This window comes from Puccinia triticina, chromosome 2A, assembly GCF_026914185.1.
Source record: "Puccinia triticina chromosome 2A, complete sequence".
Classification (NCBI taxonomy): Eukaryota; Fungi; Basidiomycota; class Pucciniomycetes; order Pucciniales; family Pucciniaceae; genus Puccinia; species Puccinia triticina.
Window position 1 is genome coordinate 826304 of NC_070559.1, and position 15915 is coordinate 842218.

The following is a 15915-nucleotide window of genomic DNA, read 5'->3' on the forward strand; positions in this document are numbered from 1 at the left end:
TATGCATGCATAAATCATAAAATCATAAAATATTTTTTGCAGGGGAGATGACTGTCTGATTATGTAATACAAAATTTCCTCACCAAAATATTTTTATGATTTTATGATTCATGCATGCATAAAATTATGCAAACCAACTTTGAACACCATAATTCAACGCTCTGAGCCCTTGATCGCCAGCACAGACTGGCCATTGAGACCATGCAGCCCTCTGGATAACCGGTACAGACTGGTCATCAAAGGGATATGTACAGTGGGTCATCTAATGTTTTTGGCACCACATTTTTGAATGCAGAAGCTCAGGCCACAGCCTTCAAGTCATGAGATTGGCTACAGGGGTGGAAAATAAGTTCCAAAGAATGATTATGAAATAAAAAAAAGTAAAAATAAAAAAATGAAAAATGTGGAATTTTTTTAATTTCTTGCAAATTTCTCAGAATGCTCATTGCTGTTCAAACCAAGGGGGGAAAATTAGAGAGCACAATATGGAGAATGATAAAAAATGAAAATTTTTGAAACCATTGCCAATGATTTTTATTGGATAAAAAAATTGAGTCAAATTAGTGGTGATTTGGGCTACAGTCCCTGAGTTCAAATGAAATTGGTTGATAACCCATCCACCCAAAAAATCATTGAAAATGGTTTCAAAATTTTTCATTTTTTATCATTCTTTTTGTATGCCACACTTTGCTCTCCAATTTTCCCTCCTTGGTTTGAACAGTAATGAACATTCTGAGAAATTTGCAAGAAATTAAAAAAATTCCACATTTTTCATTTTTTGATTTTTACTTTTTTTTATTTCACAATCATTCTTAGGAACTTATTTTCCACCCCTGTAGCCAATTTTATGAATTAAAGACTGTGGCCTGAGCTTCTGCATTCAAAAATGTGGTGCCAAAAACATTAGATGACCCACTGTACAATCTCTCAATGAACGGTCTGTGCCGGTCATCAAGGGGACTCAACCTGGCTTGCGGGTTCTCTTTGGAGACATATGAGGTAGATTTGTTGTCGGAAATGTTGGGACAGTTGTTGCTAATGCTTGTTTGGGTGTTGCCTTGCTTTCATTCATCTCATGAGTTCTCTACTCACCGGCACAGTGGTGAGCACGGTCCTCAAATCTAGCTACACCGTAGGTAAGGCAGGGTAATTGAATGAGGGCCCGTGCTCTGGCAAAATGAAAAATCTACAGATCTTCCTTACTGAGTTGGTTATTTCTTTGCGAGTATTTTTGCTTGGTTAATTTCTCAGAGGATATGTGTGGCAGTACATACAGATAAAAAAATACAAGAATCTTGAATAGTATCATGCGCTGACAAGCAGCCAAAAAAATCACATAGGTTGTTCTGTGAAAAGTGTACAATGAAAAAAGTGAAAAGTGGCATAAAAAATCCATTCTCCATGCGCCAGATTGGGGAGGAAGTCCCTCCTCACGGTCCCGGAGGCTCGCTTGGCGAGTGCAGCCGACCCCCCGGGGGCCCGAAGTCTTGAGGGACTTTTTTTTTTTTTTTTTAAGTGCTATTGATTTCACATGCCGCACTATTTATCTGCTATGGGTTATGTATATACAAATAGTATCTTCTAAAATATTCATATGAACGCCAGGAAACTAAATGATGAGGCGGCCAATAATGTGTGAAGCTATTGTGTATAGAAAAAGGATGAAAAGAAGAGAATGTGAAGGTAACGGAAGTAAAGGAAGAGGAAATAAAACTAAAGACTCTGCAAATTTAATAAAAGAAACTGAGTGGGAAGAGAGCGGGAAACAACAAAAAAACATAGTAAGAGAAAGGGAAGGGGATTTAGATGCTTTGGAGTTCGGAAAGCCCAGCCCATCGTCCCATCCCACCAGAAGATTGAGTGTTCAGAGTGCGTCGAGGCCCCCACAACCTGTCGCTGCTACTGAAAAGCGGATCCTCGGATTATCCCCAAATAACCCGAGGTCCATCGGTCTTCAGGGAGTCAGGGATAGGCTCCCTAGTCCATCGCTAGTACATACACCCTTGTTGAAAAATGGGATTTAAGATGGTCGCTAAAGAAAAAGAAAAAAGAATCAGGGATATTTTAAATAGAAATATGGAGTGTAACAGAGCACATGAGAAAGAGGAGAAAGGTCCTATGGTTTACGCCGCCAAGATGTATTTCCGGATGTTTGGGAACCGATTAGTTGCCAAGATATACTCGGACACTGCAACCATTGCTTTGGGATTGTCCATGATTGACCGGAAAGAGTCCAGATTTGCTCCACACTTTGATCGCCGTAGGGATTGTTTGAGAACCGCTCGGGCTTTCTTATACCTGTTGCAAAACATAAGGAAGTGTGCTGCATTCTCTTGGACAAAGCAGTTAGTACATCATGGATCTAAAATGTTTTTTATTTTAAACAGAAAATTATTCAGGGGAGCATGATCCGCCCTGAGCTGAAAGATTGTTGCTGCCAAGCCCTTTTCCTGTTGGTCTAAGGCTTGTACTAGTTTTGTGCAGTCTTTAGAGTAGGGAAAGCGTTGGGATTTGTCCAACAACCCGTCTTCAGAAAGCTGTATTTGAGTCCGGGTGTATTGTCGTAACTTGGCTAGGCTCTTTGGTACCGACACCAAAAAATTAGCATTGTCCTGCAAGGTGGATACTCTTGTAGCTGCCTCTTTTGCAAGGGTATCTGCTTTTTCGTTAGCCACAATGCCCTCGTGACCGGGGCACCAGTAGAGCCTGACCGGGAGTCCTAAAAGCTTCATACGAAAGAAGTTGTCAGTGTAAAGGTGTTGTCCTGGTGATTGGGACCGCGGGTCTGCAGAGAGCATTAGGGCTCCCTGGTTATCGCAGAAGATGGCTAACGCCGTTATGTCCTGCGAATGGTCAGCCTCAAGGGTTTCTTGTGCTAGATTTACGGCAAGTCTGATTCCTATGAGCTCAGCCTCGAAATTAGAAATGAAGTCCGCTGGGCCGATAGAGGCCGCCTTGCTTTTCTCGGAAGGGTGGGCCACTGCTGCCGCCCCCGCTCCCTTGTCGTGTATCCAAGAGCCGTCCGTAAAGATGACTAGGGCCCCGTCTTGCATCTCTTGGCGTATCTGCTGTGGAATGCGCTGTATCACATCGGCTCGTTTATCCCTCAAGTTATGGATCACCGCAATTGGTTCAATCCAAGCTGGGGCCGGAACCGGGCAAATGGTTTCCATCTGGTTTACTGGGAAACTGTAAAGACTGTTCGGTGTCAGGATTAGATGGACGGGGCTCGGGAAAGAAGGTGGCTCTTCTGTCAGTTCCTTTTGTAAGATGTGGAGTACAGGATGAGGGGGGGGGATATGTCAACGCGCGGAGCATATAGAAGTGAGAGTTGCGAAGATGGACTTCGAGTGGAGACTTCAGCCCGCTGCTTTTCCTGACAAAAGGCAGGGGAGTTTGTCTGAACAGGCCTGTGATTAGTCGGCAAGCCTGGTGATACAGGCCTTCAAGAGTTTGAGCCGCCGACTTGGCGTTCTTTTTGTTGTACCATATGATACTGCCAAAAAGTATCCTTGAGTACAACACTGACACAACCAATCTCCTCGCCAGTCCTGTGTTCAAACCGTAAGTTGATTTTATGACTCGGCTGAGCTGCATGATGGTGAGGTCGCCTGTTGATTTGACCTTCTTCAGGTGTTCAGAGAAAGTGAGCCTTTGGTCAAGAATGATGCCTAACCATCTGGTCGTTTTCTGGAAAGTGTGGGTGTGGCCATCAAAGTCAAAGGATGGGGGCGATAGCGGCTTACAAGAGAATAACATCAGTACAGCTTTTTTGGGATCAAAGATGGCTCCGAACTTCCTGCCCCATTCCAGGGAGCGAGAGGCGTCTTCCTGGAGCATTGTCACCGCTTTTTCCATGGAGTCAGCGGCTGCTAGATGGACAATGTCATCTACATAGCCTATGAAGATCCTGGATTCTTCCAGAGAGCATTTGCTGTGGAGTAGTAATCCACTATTGTACAAGATGTACAGGGTGACAGATAGAGGGGAGCCTTGTGGGAGGCCTTCCCTTACTGAGAAAGGGGATGATACATAGTCCCCCATCCGAATGGAGGTAGATCTTTCAGTAAGGAAGGAGGAGATCACCGGTATCAAGTATTCAGGGCAAGAGAGTTGGTGGAGGCGGTCTATTAGACGGGTCACATATACCGACGGGTAGGCGGACTTTACATCTAAGAATAAACCGGCAACTATTTTACCTCTTCGCCATTGGTGTTTCACCCACGAGGTGAAAACCACCAGAGCATCTATTAGGTTACGGCCCCGCCTTCCGCCCATATGACCTTGGGGGAGGACCTCTTTGGTTTCAATCCAGTGGATTAGGCGTTCGTTAAGAATCTTTTCAAAGAGTTTACCCAAGGTGCACAAGAGCGCGATGGGGCGATAGGCATTGGGGTCGCTGTAATCGGACTTCCCGGCTTTTCGAATGATAGCCGTCACAGCGGACCTCCATCCCTTGGGGAAGTGGCCTTGCCTTAAGCAAGCGTTAAACAGGGGCGTGAGAAAAGGGGAGAGCTGGTCTTTTCCCATCTGAAGGAGCTCATTAGGGATGGTGTCCGGGCCCACCGCTTTCTTTGTAGGGAGAGAGTCTATGGAGCGGTTCACCTCTGCAAGAGTAATTGGTGGGAAGCTCCTGAGAGGAGTTTCCAATTCCCTTGGAGGAATGTCTGCAAGATCGCAGACTGAATCAATGACCAATGTGCCTTTGAACAGTAATTCAGCCTGTTCGGCTACATCAGTGCTTAGCGTTTTGTTGGCTTGGTAGAGTGGTTCAACCGTACTGGACTGTTTTGCTTTTGTGAATTTATATGCCTGAAACGCCGAGGCATCTCCTGTTCTAGCTAGGAATCTTCGCCAGTGGAGTAGCTTCAACTCTTCCACCTTCTGTTTGAAGGCGAGTTGCCAGGCATAATAGCATTCCCGTGCTTCGGCCGAGTTGGATAAGATCATCCACCTGCGAGCTTTGTTTCGATTGGCGACTAGCGGCCCCAGAATGTGGGGCACCCACCACGATTTTGCCCTGACTTGGCCTCTCCAAGGGGATGCACCCTGTTTCAAGTGGCAGTCCTGGATACCGGATGTCAAACGGGACACTGCTTTGTCTATGGATGAGACAGGATCGGAGGAATGTGGGAGGGGGATGGATTGGATAGCTTCTTTCAGATCTGCTCTGAATTGTGCTTTGTCGAGCTTCTCAGGCTCGATGCCTCTTTTAGCCTGGGGCTGATGTATTTTCCCGTCTAGCGAGACAGAGAGGAGGATCGGTTGGTGATCAGATGCGTGATTGTCTAGCGCAACTCTACAATGTTGCAGACGCTGCCGGCATCAGGTGTTAATCCAACATAAATCTATAGTGGTTTGAGCCCCTTTTGGGCTCAGGAAAGTGGGTATGCCAGCTGGCGAGGCCAGAAAGAAACCCTTTTGTCCGCAAAGCTTGATTAGATCTTTGGAGGTCGAGTGTGTGTGACGGTAGTTGGGGGGATTCCAACTAGGGATGAAAGTGGGTCGGGTCGACCCGGCGGGTACCCGGCCCGTGTCGGGTCTGGGGCCGGGTTTGGGTTGACCTTTGTCACAAAAACCCATTTTCGACCCGACCCGCCTCAGACCCGCCAGATTTTTGGGTCGGGTTCGGGCAGCCATTTTGGCTGTTGGGTCGACCCGCCGACCCGTTTACAGACCCGCGCAGCAGGCGGGTACCCATGTAAAACACGTGGCCCCGCGCTCCCAGACTACATCAATTGCGCGGCCGGCACTCCCACTGGGCCACCAATCATAGTTTGCAGGGCCGTGGCCCGTCAGCACTGAATATATGTACATATACTCAGGCTGCCGCTCTCAGCTACCGGCCCGTTACCCACGACTTCACCATGGCCAGGACCCGCTCTCAACAAGTACGCCCCCTCAAGCGCAAGAAGCACGTCCCCTCCTCAACCAAAGACGATACCGGGGCAACTAACGACGCCAAGGGCTCTATTGATCAAGACCACCAGTCACCTGCGGAAAGTGAGGCCGAAGACGACATCCAAGTCCTGGACCCCAGTCAGCCCCGTGAATCCCAAGAAAAAGCTCCCCGCTTGGCAAACGAAGCTTCCCAAACCGGAGAAAAAAGTTTGTCTCAAGGCCAAAAACCACGTAAAACCACAAGCAAGATATGGAACCACTTCAAACCCAGTGGGGAAGGTTAGTTGTTACTTTCTCTATTCTCTATAATCAAAAATATTCTAATGTTTATTTATTTTTATTTTGTTTGAATGTTGAAACAGGTGAAGAGAAAAGAGGACAATGTCGGTACTGCCAGCAAACTTTATCTGCCAAAAGCTCGTGCGGAACAAAACACCTTTGGCGAGACCTTGAACGATGCACCTCTTATTGATCACGAAGCAGGCAGACTATGCTGCAAATCTCGAAGAATTCGACACCGGCCAATTGGGTGTTTTCTCAGCAGAAGTCCCGCGATCTTCTTGCAAAGATGGTCGTTACTGACGAATGTTTATTCAAGTCGGTCGAGAGTAAGCTGTTCAGGGAATTTGTGGCGAGCTTACAACCTCAGTTCAAACTCTATAGTCGAATAACTGTCAAGAAAGACATCTTGGAGATGTATCACTCAACCAAAGCCGATATTGCCCTTGAGATCGTCGAAGCGAATCAAATCGCCTTAACAACTGACCTCTGGACGACTTCAAATCAAACCCCCTACATGGTGATCTCAGCGCATTTCCTCTTGTCCGACTGGACTCTGAAAAAGCGACTCATCTCGTTCAAGGAACTTCCGCCACCTCACACCGGATTGCTAATTGCTGAGCAGCTCTTCTCAGCGATTGTTGAATGGAAAGCTATCGACAAAGTCTCTTTTATTACTGTCAATAACGCCGCTGCAAACGATGTTGCCGTGGCTCGAGTCAAACAGTTACTTCAAGACAAAAGTCGATCCCCACCGATAATGGAAGGGAAGTTCTTCCATGTGCGATGCGCCGCACACATCATCAACCTGATCGTCAAAGATGGTTTGCATCAGCTCTCTCCCGCCATCAGCAAGATCTGAGACTCTGTCCGATATATCAGAAGTACCCCCTCCCGAAAGCGACAATTCAAAGAGGCTCTTGAGTTGAAGAATATTGGAAATCTAGCCCAGCCAGTACTCGATGTGCCAACGCGCTGGAACTCGACATTTCATATGCTCAATTCGTCTATACCGTACCGAGAGGCCTTTGAGAATCTAGCCCTGCAAGATGCGAACTATAGCAACTGTCCTGCTGCCGAAGAGTGGGAGGAGATCATGGCAATGAAAGATTTTCTTTCAATATTCAACACTGGTTAGTTGACATATTCATTTTATTTACTCTATCCATTTGAATAATGTACTCATTTTCAATTGTTTATTCTCAAACCCGCAGCAACATTGAAGCTGTGCATGACTCATTGTCCAACAGCCCACATGCTTTATGTGAATATAGTTAGAATAAAAAAGAAGCTGAACGATGTTCTTCAATCCGGACCGACTGAACTTTGCGATCTAGTGGAACCGATGCAAGAAAAGTACGACAAATATTGGAAAAACCCTGAAGAGTCGGCCGCAATCTTCCTCGTCTTTGATCCGCGATACAAGCTTTTGCTCATCAAGTTTCTGCTCCTCGAAAACTGTGATTCAGACACAGACAAATGTGAAGTTCCGAAAAAAATCAATGGCATAACAAAACAACTCTACGCCTTGTTCAACGAGTTCGCCTCCAACGCAAAACCAAAATCAAACACTTTGAATGCCTCTCAAGGCTCTCAATCGATCAACAATAGTACAACTTTAGATTCTAAAAATACGTTTGAAGACATTGAGGAAAGTCGCTTCAAGGAGTACCTTGCAAGCAAGATGACAAAGACTGTACCAACAGTCACGGCTACGGCAGAACTTGATCTCTATCTGCAAGAAGGCACGGTTGCCGTCGATACTCCGTCGTTCAATATCCTCGATTGGTGGAAAACAAACGCAGTCCGATTCCCAACCCTTTCAAAACTGGCGAGGTACTTCTTAATAGCACCGATGACATCAATAGCATCCGAGTCAGCCTTCTCAACTGGGGGAAGAGTGCTCAGCCCCTCTAGAAATCGGCTGAATCCCAAAACACTCGAAGCCCTTGTCTGCGGGCAAGATTGGATTAGAACCAACAAGGGCCTCTCTGACCAACAGCCCGAAGAATCTGAGCTTGACTCCGACTGATATAGTATAAGTTCTGATGTTTTTTTATCCAACCTCTTTCACATTCATTGAAAAAATATCGATATCGTGTTATATATACAGAATTACATTGAATAAATAAGACAGAATTACTAAATAAGAATGAGATTGATTGAATGATTTCCATGAGCTGTTGGCATGGAAATAAGCCATAAATATGGCTTGACCCGAATCCTGACCTGCGACCCGACCCGCCCCAACCCGGACCCGACTTCATCACAAGCAGGGTCGGGTTCGGGCAGTGCTAACCTGAATCCGACCCAACCCGCCCCGACCCGCAATTATACCCGGGTCGGGTTTGGGCACTGTTTTCCGACCCGAACCCGACCCGGTTTCATCCCTAATTCCAACGAGGGTTATGGAGATTTGAGTCCATCATAAGAATGGAGGGGGTATGGCGGCAATTGTTTGTGTTCAGCCAATCTCTTAGCGTGGGAATAGCACAGAAAGTAGATGGGGGATTATAGAGTGAGAGTATGTGGAAATCTTCAGAGTGGAGGGGGTTATTGGTGTGGACTGTGAGCCGCGGACCCCGCGAACTCACAGGAAGATTCACAGAGATATCACAGACCGACACCGAGCACCCTACATAGTCCCTCCAGCCCCGCCCCTCCTAGCTCGGCAGGGAAGTACTGAGACTTCCCCCGAGCTAGGTGAGTGACCGTCCTTTCCCCTTCACTTCCGTCTCCTCCTTCTCTTTCTTCTTTTCCTCAAAAGTTGTATATAGAGGGAAGTACTGAGACTTCCCCCGAGCTAGCCCTTGTCCCATTTGCAATACGAACAGAGGTTCTAGAATTGCTCGTGCCCTCGCCCTCGTCCTCGCCCCCCTCGCTCCTCGCCCTCGTCCTCGCTTAAGTGAAGCTCTCCTCGTCGAGAGCTTACATGGACAGTGATGGATACCGCCGTGAGAAATTTAGAGTTGTCTGGCAGTCTATGGAAATGATGGCTGGGTAAAGATTTATTGATGTATATGCAGCATCTAGGTCTGTCTTCTCTGGAGCTGGGCTGATCAATGGGTGAAACGCGGTACCAATTAGGATGAGTAGGTGGAAGATGGTCGATGGGGTTAGTCCAGGGTTCTTGAAGTAGGAGAGCAAGGGAGGAAGATTCACATTGTAGGACACTAAGCGTGGTGTCTTTTCTATTATGGCAATTGAGTTGGAGGAGGGAGAAGGAAAAAGGGGATTGCTCGGTAGAGTGTGGATTAAAGGTTCTGGTGAAATTGGAAGGTAAAGAGTGTATGGTGTTGAGGTTTTCGGAAGGAAGTTCATGGGTGGGGGTTGCAGGAGTTGTACCTATCATTGACGAGGGTTAAAATTTTTATCTTTTGATAATTTCTCAACTTCTTTAGCTCTGATTGGGCAAGCATTGCTGAAGGGGGAGTGATCGTATTTAGGGTCAGATAAGTCGATGGTGGAGGAGGATTTACGGTCAACACGGAGACAGCGTTGACAGCTTCTGCAGGAGTCTTCCATTTCCTCGCAGGATGCTGAGTTGTGTCCCGCCCCGCATCTCGAGCAGAGCGGCTTCTCCTTACAGGAGTGGGCTAGATGGCCCACAGCCAGGCAATTATAGCATTGCTTAGGGCCCTGAAGATAGTGTTGCCCTTTGAGGTGCAAACTATTGTAGCATAGCCCTGCTCTTTCGATGTCAAGAGCTAATCGTCTGTCTAAGAAGTAAATCAGGAGTGTGCTGGAGGCCTTACCCGTTCCTTTGGGGCTGAGGAGCCAGCGAATTTTTTGAATTTCCTTCGGATCAATGTCATTTTGTTTGCATAGTAGCTCGACGTGCGCTTTGTTGTCAACTTCAAAGCTGGTGGGGCAGGAGTGGAGGAGGACCGGGTGAGCTACTTGGGATGTGATAAAAACCGGATCAGCCTTCTCGGTCCATAGGTGCTTATTATCTAGTAGCCATTTGGCCGCTCGACGGTCTTTAGTAAAGATTTTGACATCCCCATTGGGGAACTGTGCCACAGCTTTTACCTTGATAGCTTCATTATCGACGGTCGCTTTAGCAAAAGCCAACGCTTCATTAATTTTTTGGCATATGACTGCCGCTGTCAGGCCTTCGAAGGGTTTGGGTTGATCAAATTTCTTCCTGATCACAACCTGCCCTAACTTAAACCTGTTTATGTACGATGAGGGGGGAACCGGCGGTCATGTCTTAGCCACCCCGGGCCCGGAGGTCCCGGCCGCCTTCTCCGAGTAGAGAGGGGCTGGTCTAGGAGGCAAGTTGCTCGGCTTAGCAGCTGTATGAGCCATCACGCTAGGAGAGTGAGGTAGAGACAAAGTCTCTACCTTCTTCTCTAATCTGGTCAAATTTGCCGCTATCTCTTCGATCCTCACTAGGAGGGTGTTGAAGGTGTCCGCTCGGGCTGCTCCGGCTGGTTTGGTAACCTGACCAGAAACAGCCTTCTCGAGACTTTCCAGTCTAGGGATCAACGTGTCAACCAGTTTTGTTAACTTTTCCTCTAGATGGCTTTCGACGACAGGCAGGGAGCCCTCAGCAACGTACATGTCCATACCGGACATGTCGTTGCTAGTCGTGGGGCCTCCGCCCTGCGGGAGCAGGGGGGTTGGCATGGGTTGGAGAGACTGATGAACGCTGTGGGTTGATGGAAGGGGAAGGGAGGAGAGCGGGGCTAGTGCTCTATTGAATTGCAGACGGAGTGGTGGGAAGTGGTTTGGAGGTGGAGGAGTGCTGAGTGTTGTGGGTAATTTTTAGGATAATGTGTTTGGACGAGTGAGAATAGGGTGGTGACATATAATAAGAAGGAAGAAGCCCCCCCTCGAGGGACTTTGTGGCTGCTCAGCGCCAAAGAGCGTGGATCGCTGGCCCCTCGGGCCGCCCGTCAAGTACCCGACTGACGATCTATAGCGCACCACCGGGCGATCGATCGACCGAACACTGGCCCTACAGGACACGATGACAAGGATAACTCGTACTGTCGGAAACCCGATCCTCCTCGTTGTGGCCCTCCTGGCCGTCTGGCTCCCGACCGGCTCAGCAGAGCTCACCGTCGATAAGGGTCAGCTCGTCATCTTGGATGCCAATGGAATGACAACAAAGAGTCACGAGTCAGTCCCAGCAACTCTTCTTCATCGATTACTGTTCTGCAACATTCATCCACTCGGTGCCACGTTGGCTCACTCGATTATAATTTGCCATTCCGGAATAGGTTTTCTACTCTGACGCCATCTTCGGCACCTACGCTCGAGCTCAATGATGAGAGCACGTTGAAGGCGACATTCGAGATTTTGGAAAAGACTTCCACGGACCAAGCAGGATCACTGTTCTCGCCCCATCAAGTCACTTTACTCGCTACTGGCGTTGATACAAAGCTTCATTGGGCAGCTGCAGTGAAAACTAGAAGTAAAGGAAAAGCCAAATGGGAGCTGGTCAGTGCCACGAGCCCACCCAGTAGCATCCGGCTATCCTTCTTGAAGATAACATAGTAATAAAACTAATTGAATTGGAATTATCTAGGATCTTGGCCGAGCACCAACAGACTTTTTGAGCCTTTCGCGCAAAGGTGAAGTTCGCTTGGAGCTTATTATTGGCGACATTTCGGCTGTCCACGCACCGTTGCAGCTGAATCTAGCTACCTTGAAGATCCCGAAGAACTTACTGCTGGAATATCCCTACTGGGACACCAAAGACGGGAAACGTAAGTATCTCTCTAGTTCCGTAGGAGTAGCATACCCTTGAAATTTACATTCTATCCGGGGTCTTGACTACCTCAGCACCTTCTACACTGGAACTCGAAAAACACTACATCCAACCAGAACTCAAGTGGACATTCCAACCACCACGTAAAAAAGACAACCCCGTCTTCAGTCTAGCCTTTGTCGTGATTGCCGTGTCGCCGTGGATCTTTTTGTTGACAGCCGTAAGTTTATCAATCAACCACGCAGATCAAGTTGCAATTAAGCTCACAAAGGTATATGGACCCACACAGTGGTCGAAAATTTCGCAAAACACAATAGGAGGATTCAAGCTCCTGGGGGCTCCCAAACCATCGACCCTTTTATTCACCCTGACCATGGTCTCTCAAGAAGCCCTCATCTTGACGTACTGGGCGAGGCTGAAGCTCTACCAATACCTCCCTCTGGCCTTCCTGCTGTGCTTCCCATTGATCCTATGCGGCCGGACAGCGCTCAGCGAGTTACGAATCCGTCGTAAAATTAGTCCCATTTCTGCTGGTCGTATCACCTCAAGTCGGGTATTCAGCAGTGACAGTAAAAACAAGAATGAGTAAAGGATCTGTTTGTTGTGCCTGGTATCAATGTTTTTGTCTCCTCTATAGAAAATCAAATAGAAAAATCATCTCGCATATTCCGCGTCCGAATCGACAGCACCGGACATGATCATCGAAACCCACTGCCTTCTTATTGGTTACATTGACCATCGTGACTGGTTGCCAATCCGGAGTGCAACCTCGCATATATCTTCAGCCCCAGAGAATATCCACGTTGTCTCACTTCGACTGTAATTTCGCATTTAACTTTTTGGCATTGCTAGTCCAGGACATGTTGCTCGCTTCTGCGTGATCATGAGAACTCCAAGAGAAGCTCCCTGGCCTCGAAATAGAAGACAATAATTTTCTTCTTTTTTTGTGAGAATATTTATGTTTTATTACCACTGACTTCTAGTGGTCGGTTACCAATGACGTCCAGCGCTAACTTAACACAAGTCTCCCACTTCGCAGGGCCCTGGTACAGCCTGGGCTGGCGCGAAGCGCGACCTCTGAAGGAGGGACTTGGGACTAATGTCCACAGATGTCCACATTTTGGCCTGAGAGATTCCGTTCTTCTAAATGTTTTTGCAGGCAATTTTGTGTCTTTCAATTTTTGACCCTGTTCCCAAAGGGCCCCAGGCATGCCCTTTGGATCATGAAACTCTTCTTACTCTTCCCTATCTTTTGCCGCTACACATGTTCCTGGAAGTCCAACCATTGTTGCTCCATGGCCCTTCAAAGTTATGTATTTTCAAGGTTCCTTGAGCTGTATGCTGTGCGGATTGAACTGACCACGGAAAACAGTATGGTTTCTCAATTCAATTACACAGGAACCAGGCTCTCCATGTTCTGGTTAAGATGCCTTGGCCACTGCAGCCCCTGCATCCAATCCTCATCATGAGGACAGGGACACGAAGCCAAGATGTTCAGCTATCTTGGCCCTTCAGGGCTCCAGCAGAGGCTGCCTAGTTTTTTCTGTGTGAAGGGAGAAAGGAAAAATTGGCAAAAAAAGCCACAAAAGCCCCAATCTCTCAGGCAGGAAGTGTGACATAAGTCATAAGTCCTTCCTTCGGAGGTCACTTTGCTCCCCCAAGGACGGACTCAGTTAAGTTAGCATCCAGCGGCGGACTGGAAACCAGTGGTCGGTTTATACAATTAGCTATTGAATTAAAACTTGGGTTGTATATTAGGGATTGATCCTCTTAAAATGTCTATTTATATAGTTCAACAAAACATAAGCATACAGAAAATTAGTTTTATGTGAAAGTGAAGAAGACAATGAAATCAAACATGAATATTGGGATGTGAAATTGATTGCCTTAGATTGACCATTGAATTCCTCTTCTAATTTAACTGGTATGAGTTGTCTGCTACATAGTCTGCTACAATGATGTATCACCACAGTATTGAGGGCTGTTGGACTGACTCATGAGCACTACAAACAATGGTGCAACCAATCTGAAAATTTCCTCCTAAAAAACTTTTTTTCATCTCCTGCACAAAGCGCAGGAGCAGATTAAGATCTGTATAAAAAAAAATCTGATACACATATTTACATTTCTTGGTATCTGGTTATTGTGCCCAATACATTGTGTTGGTATTGTATTGAAAGACCAATATGATCCATAATAATATCTATCAAAGGAGTTTGTATTGGGGCACCAAAGCATGTCACAACCCCAAGGTTTGAGTTCAGCCCACAATGGGGTGGGATGGAGTGTACTCTGAACTGTCAATCTCATCAAAATCTTATTGATCTTGATCTTTGACGGTCTTTATGGCACCTCTGAGCATATATATTCCAATCTTTCTTCTGATCACACTTTTGGTGTTACTCAACTATTGCCAGACACTTCCGGATTGGTGCTCTTCTGCCAATCAATCTCCTTCCAAACCTTCCTGACCAGCTGGCTTTTCCTTGGAAAACTCAGTCTTTCCACCCTTTTGATGCCAGTTTTCCCTCCTCTGTTAGATTGCAACAGTGTAGCTGTTTGCCAGTTCCCTATTTTCTCTATTATAAACACTCACACTGCCAACATGCTTCTGAAACCATTGTAAAACACCCTCCTTACCTTATTGCTACCAAATCCACATCACTTATCCAACCCCCTGGAGGGCAGCTGATCAGATTATTTTCCCTATTCCCCTCAAAATAGCTGCCACAATCCTGCACTGAACAGAGTTCCACAACAACTGCTTCATGCTAACAATTTTTCTCACTGTCACAATTGACAAAAAGCAAAAGCTTGAAGCTATATCTAAGATCAAGGAATATCTTCTAGCTTTGTGCATCACAAACTGCCATAATCTTCCTGATTGGAACTGGGAAGATAAACATTATGCTCCCAGCTATGCTTACGCACATCTAGATCTGCATACCAGCATTGAATACCAAGCTAAGATCCACAATCCTAGTTTCAGCAACCAGAAAATATTGCCAATTTGTGTGGCTGAATATGAATCCTGAAATTCAGCCTCAAAGCCTGTACAACTCCTGTCTGTCAGGTTGCATACAGTAATTTGATCAGACAAAAGAAACTGCTTTCTTTTTTCAACTTTGGGCCTCAAGAGCTGCACCCTTGGAATCCTGGATTAATTTTAATCCCATCAAACAATTTTATGTACCCAACACAATTGCCCTGTGACTGGCCTGGCAACCTTGTCAAGCCAACCCAGCAGCCTGAAGGTGTTTTGACTGCCTTTACAGTGAAGCTGTACAGGCCTGTGGCTGAAGTGCAGAAATAGTTTCAGCCACACAAAACAGAAAGATTTTCTGCTTTGGCTGTACCACTTGAAAACTAATTATTTTGGCAGTCATTATAATAACCTTAACCATCAAGCTCAAAACAATCAAATTCAAAAATAAAATAATAGACCACTACACCAAATAAAGAAGTCGCACAACTGCTATCAGTTGACATGCAACATAATCCTATGTAACTTCCATTCTAGCTCTGCTCAAGTGAACATCTGTTTTTTTTGCACAGTTAGCATGCATTGAAGCTTATAAGGAAACCTATGAAAAGTTTTAAGTCCAATCACCAGATTCCTTAGAGCTCTCACATGTCACCACCAGGAAAAAAAAGTAGTCACTTGATGGCAAGTGACATGATGCAGCTTTGGTTTCAGCTCCAACACTTCTCCAATGCTGCTCCTCTCCACCAGCACATCTAGGGCTCACATGACAGGTGTCAGGATCAAAGCACTCCATTTGACAAAAACAGATGATGCTCAGCTTTGGCCCTGGCCCAGCTGATGCTCAGCTTTGGCCCTGGCCCAGCTGATGCTCAGCTTTGGCCCTGGCCCAGCTGATGCTCAGCTTTGGCCCTGGCCCAGCTGATGCTCAGCTTTGGCCCTGGCCCAGCTGATGCTCAGCTTTGGCCCTGGCCCAGCTGATGCTCAGCTTTTATCCTGGCTCAGCTGATGCTCAGCTTTTGCCCTGGCCCAG

General features: G+C 46.6%; 1 protein-coding gene across 1 annotated transcript; it reads left to right on the top strand.

Annotated features, from left to right (window-relative positions):
- Positions 1-11155: 11155 nt before the first annotated feature.
- On the top strand, positions 11156-12488 carry PtA15_2A96 (uncharacterized protein; the record flags this gene model as incomplete). Its single annotated transcript, XM_053167030.1, has 5 exons — positions 11156-11307; positions 11409-11628; positions 11717-11897; positions 11974-12119; positions 12189-12488. 5 exons carry the CDS (start codon positions 11156-11158, stop codon positions 12486-12488), a joined length of 999 nt encoding a protein of 332 aa, XP_053017339.1.
- Between the last annotated feature and the right edge of the window lie 3427 nt (positions 12489-15915).